The following is a 20,556-nucleotide window of genomic DNA, read 5'->3' as shown; positions in this document are numbered from 1 at the left end:
TGTAAATGATGACTTGCCTCCTCACAGCAAGAAAAAAATTTTTCAACAAATACAGTTATTTAAAATAAATGCAACACGAACAAGTGAAAAATAAAATAAACCAGGGGCTTTGTTAGGGGTGGGTTTAAGCCCAAAATGTTTTTATGGCGGCCCTGAAAGATTTTTTTTCAGATCTCAGGTTAATTAAAATGGTGCATTTTAGCACTACTGACACTTTAAAAGTATGCTATATGATAGGCCAGGATGAGACCCCTCCCCTTCAACAAAGAAATTCATCAGCTAACGCAAAGCTCCAAACTGTCTGTCTACCCCTGGTATCCATTGACAACTTTTGAGAAACCATTGTCCTATATACGAGAATGACCCCTTGCTTCTATGTCTGTTTTTCATTCATTCTTTCTTTCTAGTCATGGGGGAATTTTTCAAACTGAAGATTGACAACATGAATGAGTAGTATGTTGGGTGCCTGTGGTGAAATTTAAAACCTCTAAAATACTGTGGGTAGACTGGAAATAGGAGCGCATGTCCACCAGGTTTTGTGATGTAAGAAATTATACCAATATCAAAGAAATTATTTTTTTCACATTTAATGTGAACTCTAATGTACAATTCAATTTAAAACAAACTGAAACGCTTTAGGAGGAAATTTACAATGTGGTTGCATAAATATGCACACCCTTAAACTGATACTTTTGAAGTACCTTTTAAATGTAGCTCTATGTATGTATGTATGTATGCATGAACAAAATGTAGACATTTGAAGAAATGGAAAATTCACATATAAACCCAAACAGGTCTTGCCAGAAATTCCTGTTGCTAATTTAATGTTGCTGTAGAACTGTTGTCAGCTTCCCAGATTAGTTTTGTTTTCATAATTTTTTGCGATATTTTGGAGTCTTTATAGGCATTGACTACTATGTAACATGAGTTTAAATATGATGTTACTGTCAATTATTTTTAACCTTTCTAAATTATTTCACTTTTCAATTGAATTGTGCATATTATAGGTCACATTGCAGGTGGCAATAAATAAGAAATTCTTTTTTTTTTTACATAAAAAAATTCTTAACAAGGATGTGTAGACTTATCGTATCCATTGTACTATATATTTCCACATTTTAAGATTGCAATTAAAAAGCTGACAAAATGAATGTTTTTATTGAAAGCATAAATGTTCAAAGCTTAAAGCTAAGAGTGTGCACCTCACATGCTACCATTTAAAAAAGGCACCCTTTGTTTGGTGACAAATCAACAAGCCGGAATAAACATCAAAGCCAGTTGCTCATTACTATAAAGCGCACATCTTGAAAGTTTTTTTTTCATTTGTCTTTGAATCAATCAAATATTGATTGTTGCCATAGTCTGTAAAAAGAATAAATCTTCATAAGGACCTACAGTGTGAGAATTATTTAATTATTCATCTACATTTCTGATACCTGGAATCTATGTAATTGATACCAATTGGCATCACTCCTACAGAACAGAATGTACATAAATAGTATCAGGCATATTGTGTTGTAGTCTAATAACAGGTCTGCTTGTTCTGCTGAGTTGTTACAGAATGGCTAAAAGAGCAGTAAAGTTTGATATGGTGACAAACCTATTTCTGTGACACAATGTTGACTTGCATTGGATATAAAATACTTCATCTAGGTTGTATGTGAATGTTTTCCTCTGAGACTGGGTGGCTAATTCCAATAGAAAGAAAAGCAGCAACATAGTAATAAACAATCTGGTTATATTCCAACTATAATCCACCAACCTATATATCTGCTCATAGGAGATGGAGATGTGGTCCATTGGACTTTGAGTCAGCAAATGTTCAATGGCTCTCTCAAGTATAGGCCAGTGGGCTTTCTTGTAGTCCTCTACTGTTATTACATTCATTACTGTGTCAAAACATAATATACAGCATATTATAAACAATATAAAAAACAATTTACAATAATTTAAAACACTTTTCATTAACAAATGAATGATGACATTAGTTGTCCCATTTTTCCATTTGCACATTATTTACATGTTAAGATATTCCATGTGATTTTTGGCTTTCAATGTAGGCTTTCATTTTTTATAATACAATATGTGTGCTTTATCATGTTATAGTGCAAATCATATTTCTAGAAAATAAACTTAATAACTTAAAAATAAATAACTTCGACTTGTATTAGCTTAAATAAAGTACATTATCAGCAGTATGTACTTTTCTACAACTGTAACTATAAAATGTGACACCTGCAAAACACTCACTCAGACTAATGTTGTACAACACCAAAGTTTCTTGAAGTTTCCACAGTTAGCAATCTAACTGGTAACAAGTGAGGTCAGCAAAATTGAGTATAAAAGAAACCCTTTAAATCCTTTTAAAAAATATTAATTTCCCCCAAATTAAAAGGTGTAATTAAAACAGAAGGTGATGTTACCCAGTGGTAAACATGGCTCTGTCTCAGTGTTGTGGGTATCAATTCCCTGTCAGCTTTATTGTTCAAGCTTTATTTACAATCAACTTCATATAGTGTTGATAAATATAAGCAATGATCTAAAAAGTGTTGAGGTTTTTGCTAATGTAACAAACATTCATTTCAAATTATACACGGATGTCAAGGATTCTGTGCAATACCTTAAGACAGACGTGCTTAAAGTCTGGCACCCGGGACAAATGCAGCCCTGGTTCATATTTCCACTGGCACAAAGCCTCTGTCATAAAATCAATAATATGTGGTCCAATAGTGGTGTCTACAGTATAGACACGTAAAAAAGCAATTTTATATTTCACCACAGGGTGGCTGTAAACATGTGACCAGAACTCTCACGACCGCGTTTTGTGCGTGATCTGTTTTTTGACCATTTCTAAAATGGCAAGTAAGAAAAGGAAAGTTGACAGCAAAGACTGCCGTTTCCAAGACAAGTGGAAATCAAAATATTTTTTGATTGTTATGAAACAACTGTGTCTGCTTAATTTGTCAAGAGACTGTGGCTGTGTTCAAGGAGTTCAATATAAAAAGGCACTACCAGATGAAACGTGCTAATTACAACAAGTTAACTGCTAACGAACACTGAAAAATTGAAGCAACTGGAAGCTGGTTAAACAGCACAGCCACGCTTTTACACAAGAGCCCATGAGTCGAATGAAAATGCCACGAAGGCTAGCTATTGTCACGTCTGGCTCCGCCCCTTCTAGTCTCTCGTCGTTTTGATGTTTTACTTGTTCTTGATACGCCCCTCTGTTTCAGCTGTTCCGTGTTGGCTCATCTTTGTGTACAAATGTGTATATATAGCATATGTCCAGAGTATACCTTCTGGGATCATTGTCGTTTCTTATAACTCGTAGTTGGATGTGCACGGTATTCATGCCTGATCTGAGATTTGTGGTTTTGATTAACTTCATGTTTGTGTATGGTTAAAGTCTGTTCCTTTTTCAGGTTTGTAGTGTTTATTAGGTTTTACCGTTCATGTTTGGTCTCTGTGTTCTCGAACGTGGTTTATGTTACGGGTTTGTTAGAATGCGTGTTTCATATCTATGTACGGTCTCTTGTGCTAGATTACTTTCACCTAGTTCTGGTTGGTATTTAGTCTTTGTCTAATTTCGAGTTGAGGTTTCATGTCATTGTCGTCTATGTAGTTCTTGCTCTGTCTGTAGTCTATGTCTGTTTGGCCTGTGAAGGTTCCCTGAGTTTATGCTTGGTTGCGTGTTTATGGCGTAAGCCTACTGGGGTATCGTGCCTGGCAATACATGTATGTTGTTAGTCTTCATGTTCGTGTATGGTTGTTACTTCCCGTGTATTTGTTCATGTGAGTATGTAATTTACTCTTGTGTTTGATCTAGTTTTGTACTCTTGTAATTTCCGCTGTCTTGTGTTTGTTCTCTAGTCATCATGCCTCGCTGTTCGCGGTCCACTTACGTGTCGTTAGTAACTGTAGAGTGTGAAATAAAATCTAATGAAATTGTACGCTCTTCTTTGCATGTGTCTCCACCCCTTGATTGCACAACAACCAAATCGTTACGGCTATGAGGTGGCAATGCTGATTGCCAAGAACTGCAAACCTTTTACTGAAGGTGAATTTATTAAAGACTGTGTGATGAAAATGTTGCTGAACATTTGCCCTGAGAAAAAGCAACAATTCACTAATGTTTGCCTGGCTCATAGCACTGTGGCACGAAGGATTGAAGAAGCTTCATCTGATTAAGAGACAGTTGGCGGCAAAAGGAGTGGAGTTTCAATTATTTTCGTTAGCCTGCCACAAAAGCATGGATGCATCCAACATCGCTCAGTTACTGATTTTTTTGAGAGGAGTGGACAGTGAAATGAACGTGAGTGAAGAGCTACTTGACCTCCAGAGCCTTAAGGACTAAACAAGAGGGATAGACTTATTTGCTTCAATTTGTTCCACTGTAGATGACATGAAACTACAGTGGAATAAAATCACAAGGATTATTACAGATGGCGCACATGGCTATGACGGTGGATTATCAACCCTAGTGTGTAACAAAGTCAGCAAAGAAGGAGTTAAAGCTATATAACTCCATTGTATTATTCACCAACAAGTTCTATATCCCAGACATCTGAAATATGATCACGTTATGAAACTAGTTATAAAGGCTATTATTTATATTTGCTCCAAAGCCCTGTGCCACCACCAGTTCCAACAATTTCTACTGGACATCCACGCTGAATATGGAGATGTTGTATATCACACTGATGTAAGATGGCTCAGTCGGGGGTCTGCACTGCAGCCTTTCTACTCCCTTAAAGAGGAAATTGGACAATTCCTGGCAAAAAAGGGACAACTGATGCCAGAACTAACTGATCCAGTTTGGCATAACCAGACACCTGAACACGAGCCTTGAGGGGCAAAATGCAGTGATAAGCCAACTGTATTCACATATCAAAGCTTTTCGGACCAAGCTACTACTTTTCCAATGCCACCTGTCATAAATGCAGCCAAATACCACACATTTCCAAGAAATAATGATCTGTTTTCCAGCGCACAATATCAGTGTGCAAATAAGAAAGTATGCTGCAAACATATCATCTCTGGCTGAGGAGTTTCAGGGATTTTGCAACAATTGAAAAGGAAATCACACTTTTCCTCTCTTTTTTCCATGGATCCCAGTGACATTCCAGCCCACATGCAGCTGGAGCTCATTGAGCTATAGTGTGACACGGAGTGTCGCAGCCGGCACCAACTGCCTCTTGTCAACTTTTACCAGCAGCTGGATGTAGACAGGCTCCAAGCGATTCAAACATTTGCCAAGAAAATGCTGAGCTTGTTTGGCTCAACATATTTGTGCGAGAGGACAAATTCTCAGTTATGAAAATTAATAAGAACCGTGTGAGGACAAGACTAAATGACTGCCACCTGCGTGACATCTTGTGCATTAAAACCACACTTTTTGAGCCAGATCTCTGTATTACTGTAATGTCAGTGCTAAATAAATATTTTCAAATTGTGTAATTGATTTATTGTTTGAATAGCAATGCCTTGATTTTAGTGAGGTTAGTCATAAATCCAATGTTACTAATAATTGGCATAATGTATTTTGGTGTTTCGGTTTTCGGCCTTGGTTTCCTCATTTTCGGTTTTCGGCCTTGGTTTCCTCATTTTCGGTTTTCGGTATCGGCTAAGAATTTATTTCGGTGCATCCCTAGAAGAAAAGTGCTCAAATTCATTTAGCACATGCAAGCAGCAGGCACGACGGAGAAACTTTTTCAAACCAACATGTTGTGCCAAATTCCAAGTCCCCTTGTTTGCACATGCATAAAGACACCAGTATGTATTTTATTTAAAATAATTAACACCCTTGAGCCAGTGTGTCTTTGGACATAGATAATGCCGTGTCGTTTGCTCTGATGGACAATTAATGTCTTGCTCTTATTTATGCATAGAAACATAAATCGACAATATATTTACATTTACGGCATTTGGCAGACGCCCTTATCCAGAGCGACTTACATTTTTATCTCATTTTTTTTACTCACTTTTTTTATACAAGTTAGCAATTGAGGGTTAGGGCCTTGCTCAGGGGCACCCCAGTCATGGCCTCAGGTCTGGGTCTCCGGTCACAAGACCAGTTCCCTAACCACCAGGCCATTGACTGCCCATTATATATTCTGTAGCGTTTTTATGCGGATAAACAAGGGGAGTCGGAATTTGACAACACCGGCTGAAAGCAAAATCTGTCGCACATGAAATGCTACAGGCACTATTCAGAAACTGATCAGTTCAGTTAAATGTACAGCGAGTCCCCGCTTAACAATGGGCTTAGAGACTGAAAGTTCGTTGTAAAGCAGTTTTCGCCGTTAAGCGTGACCCTAGATTTAGATACACTTTGATCGTAAATACAGTATAGAAAAAAAATAACAATGTTCTCGTGCGTGTGTACAGCGTGAGAAAGAGCAATTGCGTTGCCGAGATGGGCTGTGGTGGAAGCTGCGCTGCCTCTGCTTATCGTACACAACACCACTACACTCCACTGTGCTGCCACTGCTCCTCCACGCACCGCGTAAAATTGAAAAAAGTTTAAATGAAAACTAAAAAATTTGATCACATTAGTCTTGTACTATCGTCATTACATTGTATTGACTATAAAATACTTTTAACAACATATAAAACACTGCATGGCTTAGTTCCAGAGTATCTTAGTGAACTTATTGATCATTTTCCTCTCTTTTTTCCATGGATCCCAGTGACATTCCAGCCCACATGCAGCTGGAGCTCATTGAGCTATAGTGTGACACGGAGTGTCGCAGCCGGCACCAACTGCCTCTTGTCAACTTTTACCAGCAGCTGGATGTAGACAGGCTCCAAGCGATTCAAACATTTGCCAAGAAAATGCTGAGCTTGTTTGGCTCAACATATTTGTGCGAGAGGACAAATTCTCAGTTATGAAAATTAATAAGAACCGTGTGAGGACAAGACTAAATGACTGCCACCTGCGTGACATCTTGTGCATTAAAACCACACTTTTTGAGCCAGATCTCTGTATTACTGTAATGTCAGTGCTAAATAAATATTTTCAAATTGTGTAATTGATTTATTGTTTGAATAGCAATGCCTTGATTTTAGTGAGGTTAGTCATAAATCCAATGTTACTAATAATTGGCATAATGTATTTTGGTGTTTCGGTTTTCGGCCTTGGTTTCCTCATTTTCGGTTTTCGGCCTTGGTTTCCTCATTTTCGGTTTTCGGTATCGGCTAAGAATTTATTTCGGTGCATCCCTAGAAGAAAAGTGCTCAAATTCATTTAGCACATGCAAGCAGCAGGCACGACGGAGAAACTTTTTCAAACCAACATGTTGTGCCAAATTCCAAGTCCCCTTGTTTGCACATGCATAAAGACACCAGTATGTATTTTATTTAAAATAATTAACACCCTTGAGCCAGTGTGTCTTTGGACATAGATAATGCCGTGTCGTTTGCTCTGATGGACAATTAATGTCTTGCTCTTATTTATGCATAGAAACATAAATCGACAATATATTTACATTTACGGCATTTGGCAGACGCCCTTATCCAGAGCGACTTACATTTTTATCTCATTTTTTTTACTCACTTTTTTTATACAAGTTAGCAATTGAGGGTTAGGGCCTTGCTCAGGGGCACCCCAGTCATGGCCTCAGGTCTGGGTCTCCGGTCACAAGACCAGTTCCCTAACCACCAGGCCATTGACTGCCCATTATATATTCTGTAGCGTTTTTATGCGGATAAACAAGGGGAGTCGGAATTTGACAACACCGGCTGAAAGCAAAATCTGTCGCACATGAAATGCTACAGGCACTATTCAGAAACTGATCAGTTCAGTTAAATGTACAGCGAGTCCCCGCTTAACAATGGGCTTAGAGACTGAAAGTTCGTTGTAAAGCAGTTTTCGCCGTTAAGCGTGACCCTAGATTTAGATACACTTTGATCGTAAATACAGTATAGAAAAAAAATAACAATGTTCTCGTGCGTGTGTACAGCGTGAGAAAGAGCAATTGCGTTGCCGAGATGGGCTGTGGTGGAAGCTGCGCTGCCTCTGCTTATCGTACACAACACCACTACACTCCACTGTGCTGCCACTGCTCCTCCACGCACCGCGTAAAATTGAAAAAAGTTTAAATGAAAACTAAAAAATTTGATCACATTAGTCTTGTACTATCGTCATTACATTGTATTGACTATAAAATACTTTTAACAACATATAAAACACTGCATGGCTTAGTTCCAGAGTATCTTAGTGAACTTATTGATCATTACAACCCAGTACGTTCACTTTGTTCGCAGGACGCAGGGTTATTCAAATCGAATCAAAGTTTATTTGTATAGCGCTTTTCACAACACGTTGTCACAAAGCACTTTACAGGATTTACAGGGTAACAATACTATGGGTCCAGAACCCTAATGAGCAAGCCAAAGGCGACAGTGGCGAGGAAAAACTCCCTATGATGGTGGGGAATAGGAAGAAACCTCTTTACCTCTGCACCGGGGGTTATAGTAAAAGAATGTAGATTCAATGCTACATTATGTATCTTGTCTCTTGCAGCCCTAGACCCAACTATTATTAGTTCTGTTTTATCGGGATTTAGTGCTAGAAAGTTACACGCCATCCAATGTTTTATCTCTTCTACACATTTCTCGATTATTAACTGTTCCTAGGATCAAAAAGATCACAGCAGGTGGAAGAGCCTTTTCTTTTAAAGCTCCACAACTGTGGAATAATCTTCCTGCCTTTATTCGGGACTCACAGTCTCAATGTTTAAAACTCGACTAAAGACTTATCTGTTTACTTTGGCCTTTGATTAATCTGTTACATATTTACCACATCACATATCTTTCTTCTCCGAGGTTCACCTGGGGAGTAACACTGCAGTCGGAGCCTACAATTCCAGTATCATCACTCCGACATAAAATGAAAACCTGAAAACCAATATCAACACCCAGAACTTTCATTCTAGTTACCTTATACTTAGTCTGATTGTGTGATTTGGTTGTGACTTGTGTATTCGTCTGTATAATTTGTTTTTGTATAATTTGTGTGTTAACGGGCCGCCCAATGGAGGATGGGTTCCCTTTTGAGTCTTGGTCCTCCCAAGGTTTCTTCCTATTCCCCACCATCTAGGGAGTTTTTCCTTGCCAATGTCGCATTTGGTTTGCTCATTAGGGATTTGGACCCATTGTATTGTTAACCTTGTAAATCCTGTAAAGCGCTTTGTGACAACATGTGTTGTGAAAAGCGCTATACAAATATATTTGATTTGATTTGATATATTAAGGTGCGCTCTATAGTCCAGAAAATACGGTATTTGCATTCAGTTTATTTTTATTTCAACTTTCTTTTATCCAGGTCAGGCAGTTATCAGATCTACCTACCAACAGACAGCATAGTAAAACAGCAAAATAAAAGGAAATACAAAAAATTTAAAATTCATGATGACCCGTATTAGTGCTGGGCGGTATGACCAAAATTCACGGTATTTTTTTAAATTATATTGGGTTCACGGTATTTGATGGTTTTTCCCCCATGCATGATGTGTTAACTGCATTGATTGCGAAAAAAATTACTGCAGTAGAGTGGTTAAGAGTACCCTATTCAGACATCCCAAGTCTCCCGGAAGCTGCGGGAGTCTCCCTGATAGTGGCTCCCTGATACCCGCGAGTCACATATAATCTCCCGGAATTCAGAACGAGTGCCCCACACAAACGCGCGCACAGGCAACAGACTATTTTTCTCTAATCGTGAGTGGGAAGGAGAGAGAAAACAGAGAGAGTTCTGATTGGTCCCCCCCCTCCCCCGCTCAACAACTTACACTCAGGGGGGTAACCTCCCTGAAATCAACTTTTGCAACTTGGGATGTCTGCCTATTCCAATGTTAGAAAAATGTCTCCACTTAAGAATTACATGTAATACAGTTTTGCATGGCCCCACATGCAGTTTTCAAAGCAACAAAGAGCCAAAACAAGAGCCGCAACTGTTACATGTTTACTTAACGTTAGTTAATTATTGTTAATGTGTTACTTAATGTTGTTCATGTTAACTAATGCATTACTTCACATTAGTAAGTAAACATTTAATGTAAAGAGTTACCGTAACAACTGTACTACTACTGTAAGTGGTAAATGTGAAATTAACATATGCACACAAACCTTGTGTAGCATGAATGATCGCAGATCAAACAAATGCTTAAGATATTTCATGAACAAGTAACTTCATGAACAAACTTAACACACAATGAGCACCGTGTGTGGCACATTGGACTAATGAGACAAGTGAACATGTACACAAACAGCCACACCCACAGAAGTACATATATAGACCCAGACTACATCTACACATGCCTGAAGGGAGGAGTCCATAACATAAATGCAGCATGACAACACGCATTACTTTTATGGATAGCTATTTATTAACTTCAGCAAGTGTTATGGGATGGGGCAGGTTTAGGTTGGAGCAAGAGGTCGATATTATGGTTATGATTATGATTCAGAGAACACAGAGGTAAAGCAAAAAAAGGCAACAACCTTCTTAGAAAAACAGCCCCAAGCATGACTTCACAGCTATTTAAAGCTTGATCAAAATTAACCCCAAAAGCCATATCTCTCTCAATGATTACTTAAATCATTCTCAGAGCCGTCTACCAGTTTCTACCACATCTAATTAATCCTTCAGCCTCCCAAAGCCAACTGACCCTGAAGCAAAATACCTCTTTCCAGCCAAATGACCTTCAACAACTGATCTCTTTCTGTTGTGTTCACTGGCAAAGTATGCATCACAGGTTACAATATGCCAATATTGAATACAATGTTCATAAAATCATTATTACTTTTAGTTAACTGTCCTGTTTCACTGTTAGTTTTAACATGGTAACTGATTCATTCAAAGTAACAATTCAAATTACTACAAATTCAGTCACCACATTTCCAATACAAATGTCACCACTGCTAAAAATCGATTTAGTCAAATTGGGACTACCTCCATCAGATAAATATATATTTGATAATATACGATATTTAATATTTGTCAAAGAATGTAGTTCATAAGTAAAATGTAAGTTTACTCCTAACATGAATGAATATAAACATTAAAAACACATATTGCTCAAGTTAAAACTGCACTGCGCAGTACAATTTAACCAAAGATAGAAAGTTTTAAAATATTTATATTGTGCACTGAAAGCAACAGAGTAGGTACTAGGGGTGTGTTTAAAAAATAGATTTTTCAATTCAAATCGATCTTCACTTGAATGATTCTATATCGATTTATTAAACCTGAGATCGATCTTTAGAATTGGCTAATTGCATATGCAATATACATATGTGTACAGTTATAACGTCTCGCGTTTTATATCGCGTGACGTGCTTTAATTCCACCTTGTAAAGGTGTATGAATCCTGCAAACATGACTTTGTTCATTGCGCTGAAGCGCAGCATGCGCAAAGTTTCAAAATTCGAGAGGTGCACGACCTCGCGAAGCGACAGCGCACGGGCGGAGCCACCGCGATTACGTCGTTTTCGATGCGCAGACCTAGTGTTGTCAAAAAAATCGATATATCGATACGTATCGATACTGAACATTCTGAAACGGTACAATACTCGTTTCCCTTAAGTATCGATTCTTTTTACATAAAATGCGCTTTCGTTTGACCCACCCAAGCTGCCGTAATGCACAGGACAGTTTGTAATGCTAATATGGCAGCTAAAGCAAACGCAGTGCTGTTGGATTCGAAGCAGATACAGATGGAAAACCGAAGGACATGAACAAGCCCGTTTGCAAGCGGTGCTTTTGGAACATTTCAACGAAGGGCGCTAAAGCCTGGTTGAGTGACCATAGCGCTCGACTCCGCGCGCACCCCGCACGCACCTCCGCGAGCGGTGGAGGCTTTATACTTTCCGCTTTGCAGTGTTGTCCGAAACTTACCTGACGAATTTTAATGCTGCTTTGTGTTTCAGTGTGTTTCAGGTTTGAAAAGTGCTGCAATTTAGGCTAATGTACTTGAAAATGTTGAAATTGTAATTACTTCGTTTCACAACAAATATCTGTCTGACTGAACAGTTTTCTTGTATGTTAACAAATACGAGCCTCTTGTAATTCCAGGATGAAACATGAGAGAACGTGAAGATGTTAAGATTGGGCATTTTGAAAATAAACAACCATTAAATAATGTGATTAAAAGCACAATATTTCGAATCATTTCGAGTATATGTATAAATATTTAACTTAATTAAGTTTAACGTGCTGGGAAATATTGGTACAAGCGCTTGAATTGAACCCTGCAAACATGACTTTGTTCATTGCGCTGAGGCACGGCGCGCGCGAAATTACAAAATTCGAGAGGTGCACGACCTCGCGTGCGCCGCGCTTCAGCGCGATGAACAAAGTCATGTTTGCAGGGTTCATACACCTTGTGGAATTCAAACACTTGTATGTCACTTTCAAGGTCCATTTCAATATTTCCCAGCACGAGCAAAGCTACTTTGTCAGACGTTCAAAAGACGTCCACTGAAAAGTTTTAGCGACGTCTTTTTTAAACGTCTATTACTGCCGTTCAGTTGCAGTTTTTGCACGTCCTGACATCCAATAAAGGTCCTAGTCAGACGTTCAGATAGAAAACTCGTCATAGACGTTCATGTTAAGTTAAAAGGTTAAGGTCCTAGTCACACTGTCAGATTTTGAACCAGTTTTGAACGTCCACCAGACATGCAAAAATGGGTCTGGACTGACCGACGTGATACAGACTTGATGTTAACGTCTTTCTGACGTCGCATGTTTGTTGGGATAAGTTAAATATTTATACATATACTCGAAATTATTCGCTTTTTTATCACATTATTTAATGGTTGTTTATTTTCAAAACGCCCAATCGTAACGTCTTCACGTTCTCTCATGTTTCATCCTGGAATTACAAGATGCTCGTATTTGTTAACTTAATACAAAAGAACTGTTCAGTCAGACAGATATTTGTTGTGAAATGAAGTTACAATTTCAAGCATTTTCAAACACAAAGCAACATTCATTTGTTTGTTTATAAAAAAAATTTAAAAGGCTTTAAAATGGAAATTAGCACCGTATCTGACTTTGGTATCGAAAATGGTATCGAATTTCAATATTTTTTTAAGTATCGTATCGAAATTGTAATTCTTAGTATCGTGACAAGCCTACGCGGACCCTCATGCCGGTCGCGACGTGTGAAGTATAAAGCTGTGAAGTTCTCAACAGCTGGCAATACTGTTACTGCACAAAGGAGCTGTCTCACTCCTCAACATGTTGATCATCTCCTTTTCTTGCAGAAAAATTTGACAAATCTCCAAGATGTCAGAAAGCAGTCATGAATAGATCTTAGTTTTTGGACCTTAATGTTTACAATATTCAGAACTATGTTCATAAATGTTTTTGTTACATGTTAAAAAAAAACTTTATTTGCCCTATAAAGGGCTGTTCAAAACCGCTTTCAATGCCTTTTCTGGTAAAGGAGCTATGTGGAAGTGTGTGCATTAATTGATATAAAAACACTTATATCACAGTATAAACACTAATATCTTAATACATTTTAATAAAGTTTGAATGTTCCTTGTATCATTACAACATTTCACATTCAAACTACACTTTTTATTGTAACTGAAATTTCCCTACAAGAATCGAATCGACCTGGGAAATCAGTGGTGATACCCACCCCTAGTAGGTACATTTGGATAGATTTTTTTTTAAGTTTCAAAACATACATCCATAGTTTGTATTTACATGTGCTATGCAAAAGCATTGCATTTGTTTCCCTCAGCGTTACGTTGTGTTCCATTTCTCAAGAATTGGTGCCATTTAACATGCTTCAAACTATCATTGGTTTTTCCAATTTACTATAACCTTAACATAATTATATTTGTAGTTTTCAAAATATATTCAGTAGGTGATAGCGATGTACTGATCACATATTAACAAACACAGAGAGAAACAGCCTTTAAAGCTGGTGACAAGGCTCTCTACAGCACAGCCCCTGCCAACCTGAAAAAAGGCCATCAGGAAGGCCAAGGAGGACTTCAGGAAGAGGACTGAGTACCACCAAGGTAACACCACCAGCGGGTAGGCATGGATGACAGTCCAGCACCTCTCCAGCAACAAACCCAGCATTAGAGCTGCAGAGGAGGATGCGGCGCTGACAGAAGAGTTTAATCTATTCTTTGCTTGCTTTGAGACTGAGTCACCAAGGGCAGGCACATTACCACCACCAGTGACTGGGAGCAACTGGGAGCTCAGTGGGCGAGCACAAGGTGAAGCACAGTCCCTGATGGCGTCTCTGGACAGGTGTTGAAAGAATGTGCAGACCATCTGGCTGGGATTTTCATTAAACTCTTCAACCTGTCTCCGACACAGTCTGCAGTCCCATCAAGAATTCCACCATAACTAGCCTCAACAATTACCGGCTTGTGGCACTCTCACAACTGGTGATGAAGTGCTTTGAGAAACTGGTTCGAAGCCGCATCAAGACATTCCTAACTCACACTTCTGACACATATCAATTTGCCTACAAGGCCAAAAGGTCAACAGAGGATGCCATGACCTCTGCCCTCTGCACAGCACCAACTCACCTAAAAGAACCAGGGAACTTCTGCTCTTTGTGGATTATAGTTCAGCTTTTAACACCATCCTCCCCCACCGTCTCGTGAGTAAACTGCTGATCCTCGGTCCACCTCATTCCACATGCCTTTGCATTAAAGACATTTTGTCTGACCACTCACAGAGGGTCAGAATTGGCCCCCACATCTCCACAGCTCACACTCAGCACCAGTTCCCCTCAAGGCTGTGTGCTGAGCCCTTTGCTTTTCACCATCTATACCTCTGGCTGCACTTCCATCCACACCAGCAATACCTTCATTAAGTATACAGATGACACTGGGTAGGTTGCATCACTGGAGGAGGAGCCCGCTTACTGGGATGAAGTGGAATTGCTGATGGTGCAGAGAAAACAACCTGCTCCTGAACACATCCAAAACCAAAGAGCTAATCACTGACTTCGGGTTCGGGAGAAACAAAACAGACATTCAACCCATTCTCATTGGTGGGGCCTATGTGGAAAGGGTCAGGGACTTCCATTTCCTGGGAGTCCACATAAAGGAAACATTGACCTGGGACACCACACAGTTGGCAAGAAGGCACAGTTTCTCAGTTTCTCCACTTTCTGAGAATCCTCAGGAAAAATAACCTCGACCAGAGACTGCTTGTGAATTTTATTGCTCCTCCATGGAGAGCATCCTTACATACTGCCTCAATACGTGGTTTCCCAGCTGCGCTACACGCTGGCAAACAAAAAACAGCTCCAGAGGGTCACCAAAATGGCAGAGAAGATCATTGAGTGCCCTGTACCTACACTGGAGAATCTTCACAGTTCTCACTGTCTTAAAAGTGTCAATACCATCCTGAAGGACTCATCCCATCCTGGTAATACTCTATTTGAGCCACTGCCATTAGGCAGATGGTACAGGGACATCAAAACTAGGACAAACTGACTAAATAACAGCTTCTACCTGACCGCTGTTAAGAGTGTTGAATGCCATGAAATAGTCATGCCGTATGCCACATAAAAGTGCAATATATGCCATTGTGCAATACCCACTGCTACTGTGCAAAATACACTGGAAAACACTCCTCTGTAAACTTTCATTTTAATTGACACTACCTAATAACTTAAGCCTGTACATACTTCCATCTGTAAAATAGCTCTTCTATATATTCTTTATATTTCTCTTTTCCTTCTTGTAGTTTATTTAAAGTTTTATGCGTCACTGGAAAGGCCTGCACTTTAATTTGTAACTGTTACAATGACAATAAAGAAACTGAATCTGAAGCACTGTTGTGTCAAATGGAGGCACTGCATTGCAGTGGACAGCACAGACAATGCTAGATGTTTTTTTTTATATTTACATGAAACATTTATTTGGAGATAGTGACGTGATGTGTCTGTTGTTCGTTATATATTATAAACATAATCTAGACCAGGGGTTTTCAACTGGTGGTCTGCGCTATCCAATGCTATCCAATTTAACTACTTCAGTTATATATTTACGAAGGAGCAGAGGTGTCAATTCCAGGTTCAGAAAGTAAAAGCTTTTGCTCAGGCTTCCTGGATTGTGTTGATTCTGCTAATTTTACCTGGATTGCACTAATTAGAAAATCTAGCAAGCTTGAGCAAAATCCTGGTGAGGATTTTTACTTTCTGAACCTGGAATTGACACCTCTGCGAAGGAGTAAATTATTTTAATAATATTTGTGTGAGTCGTCTTTGGAAAATTTCCGTTTGTAGTGGTTCTATATTGATTCATGAAACTGTGAAACTGTATTTATAGCCTTGATATGTGATTGATACTAACTGCATGTGTAGTGTAATTATTATTTATAATTTTTTGTATGTAAATCGGCTCGGTTTTCGACAACAGGTGTTACACCAGATTCTGTGACCGTCGAGTTTTGTGACCACAGAAGGCGCTATGTCGCAGTTTCTGTTCACAGGCATGAGCGCTTTACGAATTATATGTAAACTACGCAGATGTTCTTTCTTTTCTCATTTTGTTGGTGTTCGCCAGCCAAAAGATGACAGATCATTTATATTTAATCTTCTTTTAAAAAATAATGTTTCGTTACATCATTTTACATGAAAATAGCAAGCTTCATCGTAAGCAAGCTCTGTAAGATGCTGTCATTACGAATGGTCATTCTAAACATTTAGATAAAATGTTTAGATATAGACTAATAAACAGTTAGGGTTATTTTTCATTGTTTTCTGTTATTGGGGGGGGGGTCTTAGAGGGGAACCGGCATGAGACTTAGCATGCGCCGCGCAGGTGCCATTACTATGCATTGAGTCATGCATTGAGGAGCATCCATGGATGGACATAAAAATGAGATCTAGCAGTCACGTAAGGAAAACCAAAGAGGGACATAAATTGTCAAAACTACGACAACAAGATCACAAGATCAAAGGGTATCACATTTCACAGGTCAGTAAAACAATAAAAAAAAAAAATAGCAGAGATGAGGGATGTTGACTGTCCATGCTAGCTTGATTTTGATAAAGCTATGTCGAGTAAACCCACTTAAAAACAAGTTTTCTGTTCCAACAAATTACAATGTAATGTTGTAAATACGATGTTCATTAAAATTATCTCTAAATCTGTTTCACTGGGACCGATGTTCAGTCCAGTTGGCATTATGTCCCAGATACTCTCTCACACAAACTGAATAAATAATGAAACCAAATGAAAATTTAAGTCAATTAAATTTGTCATAATTATTTTTTAAATCAACAGGGGTGAGTTTCCCAAAACGTTCTTAGCGCCAAGTACTTCTTAACCTCGTACGTAAGAACGAGGTTACCAAGTACTTAGCATTTTTGGAAACTCACCCCAGAGTTTTGGAAAACGTTTTGGAAACATTTTTGGAAACTCACCCCAGGTTAATACAGGTTTTTTTTTTATAAATGCCATTTTTCTACACAGATTTCTCAACAAACAAAGAAAATATGAGCTGTACAAATTGTGGGTCAAAGTGTGGACGTCTGAGAGGACCGTCATCTACAGCAGGGATATGCAGTGCTCACTGCCCACTGATATCAACCGTACACTGAAGAGGGCACATGTTAGAGAAGGAGCAGTGCCACAGATTTTCAACCTTCCAGACCATATTAATAATAAAAAATATTTTATTAAAGTTTATGAAATTCTGTAGCCAATGAGAAGTGGCTGCAATAAATGATTTTGAAAATTGTATATTGTGTCATGTCAATTTATCTATGTATTTGTGGGAAACTGAATTGTGTAAGCTCTTTTCTGCTACTTGAAGGTAAAAAAATCTGACAAATTTTGTCATAAATTTCAGATTCAAACTCATTATTTTCTCCATCATAATTTCATAATTAATTTCACCCACATTTAGCCATGTAGTGCTCAAAGATGCTCCTCCACACTGATGCCATCTCATATTATACTTGAACATATATAAGAGGTATTGCACTTAAAGAATTTATGAAAACTAAAGCTTTAACGGGGAGAGTTGACAAATAAAGAGATAGACTTTCAATATCAGAATTGTGATTATAATTAAAACTTATCAAAGTTATTTATTTACAACTTTTTACCATAATTATGAATGAATATCAAAAACACGACATGCATGAATTATTTAGTTTTAGCCAGGTGAAAGAAAAGGGCTTTATGCAGGGTTTTTTTTTTTTTTACCTAAATTGAAAAATTCCCAGACTGCTTATAAATTTATCTCTTGGGATAATACGAAGTTTTACATATCACAACATCGCATCACAATATTCTCACCTTTAATTTAAGCCATATATTATAAAAATCGGATAAGAAATAAGGGCGCTAGGACTGTTTTTGTGACAGATGGATGCACATCCCACATAGGAACTACACTGCTTTGCTGACATGACTCAATGCATAGTAATGGCGCCGAGGACGGCGCATCGCTAGCTATAGCGGCAACAGGCGATGTCCAATCCAGTAATATAGATCAATGGGTAGGGTTGCCACCTGTCCCGGTTTTCCCGGGACTGTCCCAGTTTGTCCCGGTTCTCACTAGGTTAGTTCAAACGACTATTTAGACTGTTTCTGCACACTTTAAATCCGTCTTTTTTCTCTCGCTGTGTCCATTTTACATCCCCCCCCCCCCCGTCCGTCAACAATTTACGTTCGCGTATGACAGAGTGTCCTTGTTTTTTGTCAGACCTAGGTGGCAACCCTATCAATGGGTGTAACTCCGGAGCTTTTCCAGCGAAGTGAAAGAGGCGGGTCAACAAAGAACTTGGAGACTAAGATGGCTTTTGATAAACAATCGCAAAATTGGCCTTCTTAAAGTTGTTCAACCTAAATCTGTAAGACCATTCGTTATCGGGAAACGCACCCTTATTATTTACCATTAGAAATGCATCAACTATCTGATTCACTTTTAGATGACAACTGAGCTGTTAACTGGATTTACATGGCTGTTGTGTAGCTATTTATATAGCAGAAGGTATGGTGCCAAATTACACGCACAAAACGGGTTAATCTAATGGGTTAATCTAATGGCGTCTTCCAGCAAGACGTAGATGCACCGTAACCGTCACACTCGCCGACCTCGCTGCTTGAATCCGATTGGGGTTAAAATATCACCACAAAGACGAATTTCAAATGTATGTTACACTTTTAAAGTGTATCCACTGCAGTGCACGCGGCCCTAATTCCTGTTCACTAAAATAAATGAAAATTACTGAAAACAGAGCCCAGTTTATCCAGTAAAATTGTTTACTTTTGAATTCATATCGTATTTCGTCAAATGACTCATATGGGGTATTAAAATGGCTGATTTTCCTAAACGATAAAGTGGTTAATGTATAGCGTTGAAATATCATTGCAAAAGCAGTGAAAACATTTAACACGAAGATTAAGACTTACGAAACTTTGAGGGCGAGTTCAAACTCAATCTTCCAGCATAAGACGTAGATGCACCGTAACCTTCACACTCGCTGACCTCGCTGCTTGAATCCGATTCGTACATCGACTCTGTCACAGAGAATTTCACGAAGTTCTCGGCAGAAACACGTTGGCCTACGAGAACAGGTGAACAACAATCGGTCTCTCTAGACATATGCGATGTACACTCTGAGTAATAAGTATTCCCTTGGTTTTCACGACAGTTGTGATTGTGGTCATCGTTTACTTCTAAAAACCGATCTTCCTCCATATTATTGACAAGGCACAAAGGTCTAACTGCGTACTCAAACTGAATTTTGCCTTAAATGCATGCTAAATTAAGATGTTTTCAAACTCGTCCTTCCAAATCGCTGCTGTGAAGCATGCTGTAATACTGAGTTCCGCAAAATCATACGCTTTCAGAGTTCAAATTAAAAGTCACGCAATAAACAATAGGATCTAAGCAAGGCTCTTATTTGAGCAGCATCAAAAGGGGGGGAATACTACACAGGAATCCCTTTTGAAAATATGCCAAATTCTTATGTAAAACCAGACTACAAGATATTTTTTCTGCCAAAGATGAACTGAGATTTATAAAATTGGACAAATTATACTTATTTCAAATGTAGTCAGGTTGGTCTAAACATGAAAGAAACAAAGCATTTTGTTGCCATGAATAAAAGCCCTAAAGGCTGTTTAGGGAGATATTAAGGCAAAGTCCCAAATGATGAACTTGGAGTCCTGCAGTCCGCAAATTCATGTGCAATCAAGGACTGTGATACTCATTTCTCTTTATGGTATCAAATAGAGTATTAAAAAGCACCCTCTACATGCACTTACTGCATGGTTTGGGCCATAAGCATGAGGGCTCAGAAATGGTCTATTACCCCAAATTCTGTGAGATACAGGTGAAGACTTATCAGGCTGAATGGTTTTATATCAAAGAGTGTGAGCATTATTGCAAACACGAAAATATTCAAATGTAAGTTAAATGCATTCCATTGAGGACTATAGATGCAGAATAGTGCAGACACATCATGCTTACATGAATCCAGTCGGACACAGGTATAGCCACTTACTGTTCAGAGAAGAATTTTGGAAGAAATTTGGCCAATCATCTGATGT

General features: G+C 38.6%; 1 protein-coding gene across 4 annotated transcripts in view; it reads right to left on the bottom strand.

Annotated features, from left to right (window-relative positions):
- cacul1 (CDK2 associated cullin domain 1) overlaps nucleotides 1-19,858 on the bottom strand; it is a 70,000-nt gene extending 50,142 nt beyond the window's left edge. For 2 of the 4 annotated variants that reach the window (XM_076974085.1, XM_076974086.1), the window contains exons 1-2: nucleotides 19,414-19,858; nucleotides 1,763-1,889 (exon numbers count right to left, since the gene is read on the bottom strand). In XM_076974085.1, coding sequence (XP_076830200.1) covers nucleotides 1,763-1,889; nucleotides 19,414-19,702 — 416 coding nt within the window. In that variant the 5' untranslated portion in view covers nucleotides 19,703-19,858. The remainder of the gene's footprint in view (nucleotides 1-1,762; nucleotides 1,890-19,413) is intronic. The other 2 variants (XM_076974087.1, XM_076974088.1) reach the window with 2 other exon arrangements.
- Nucleotides 19,859-20,556: the final 698 nt, after the last annotated feature.

The sequence above is a fragment of the Brachyhypopomus gauderio genome, chromosome 15 (genome assembly GCF_052324685.1).
Source record: "Brachyhypopomus gauderio isolate BG-103 chromosome 15, BGAUD_0.2, whole genome shotgun sequence".
Lineage (NCBI taxonomy): Eukaryota > Metazoa > Chordata > Actinopteri > Gymnotiformes > Hypopomidae > Brachyhypopomus > Brachyhypopomus gauderio.
The sequence above is the reverse complement of the archived record's forward strand: the minus strand, read 5'-3'. Positions and strand labels throughout refer to the sequence as shown.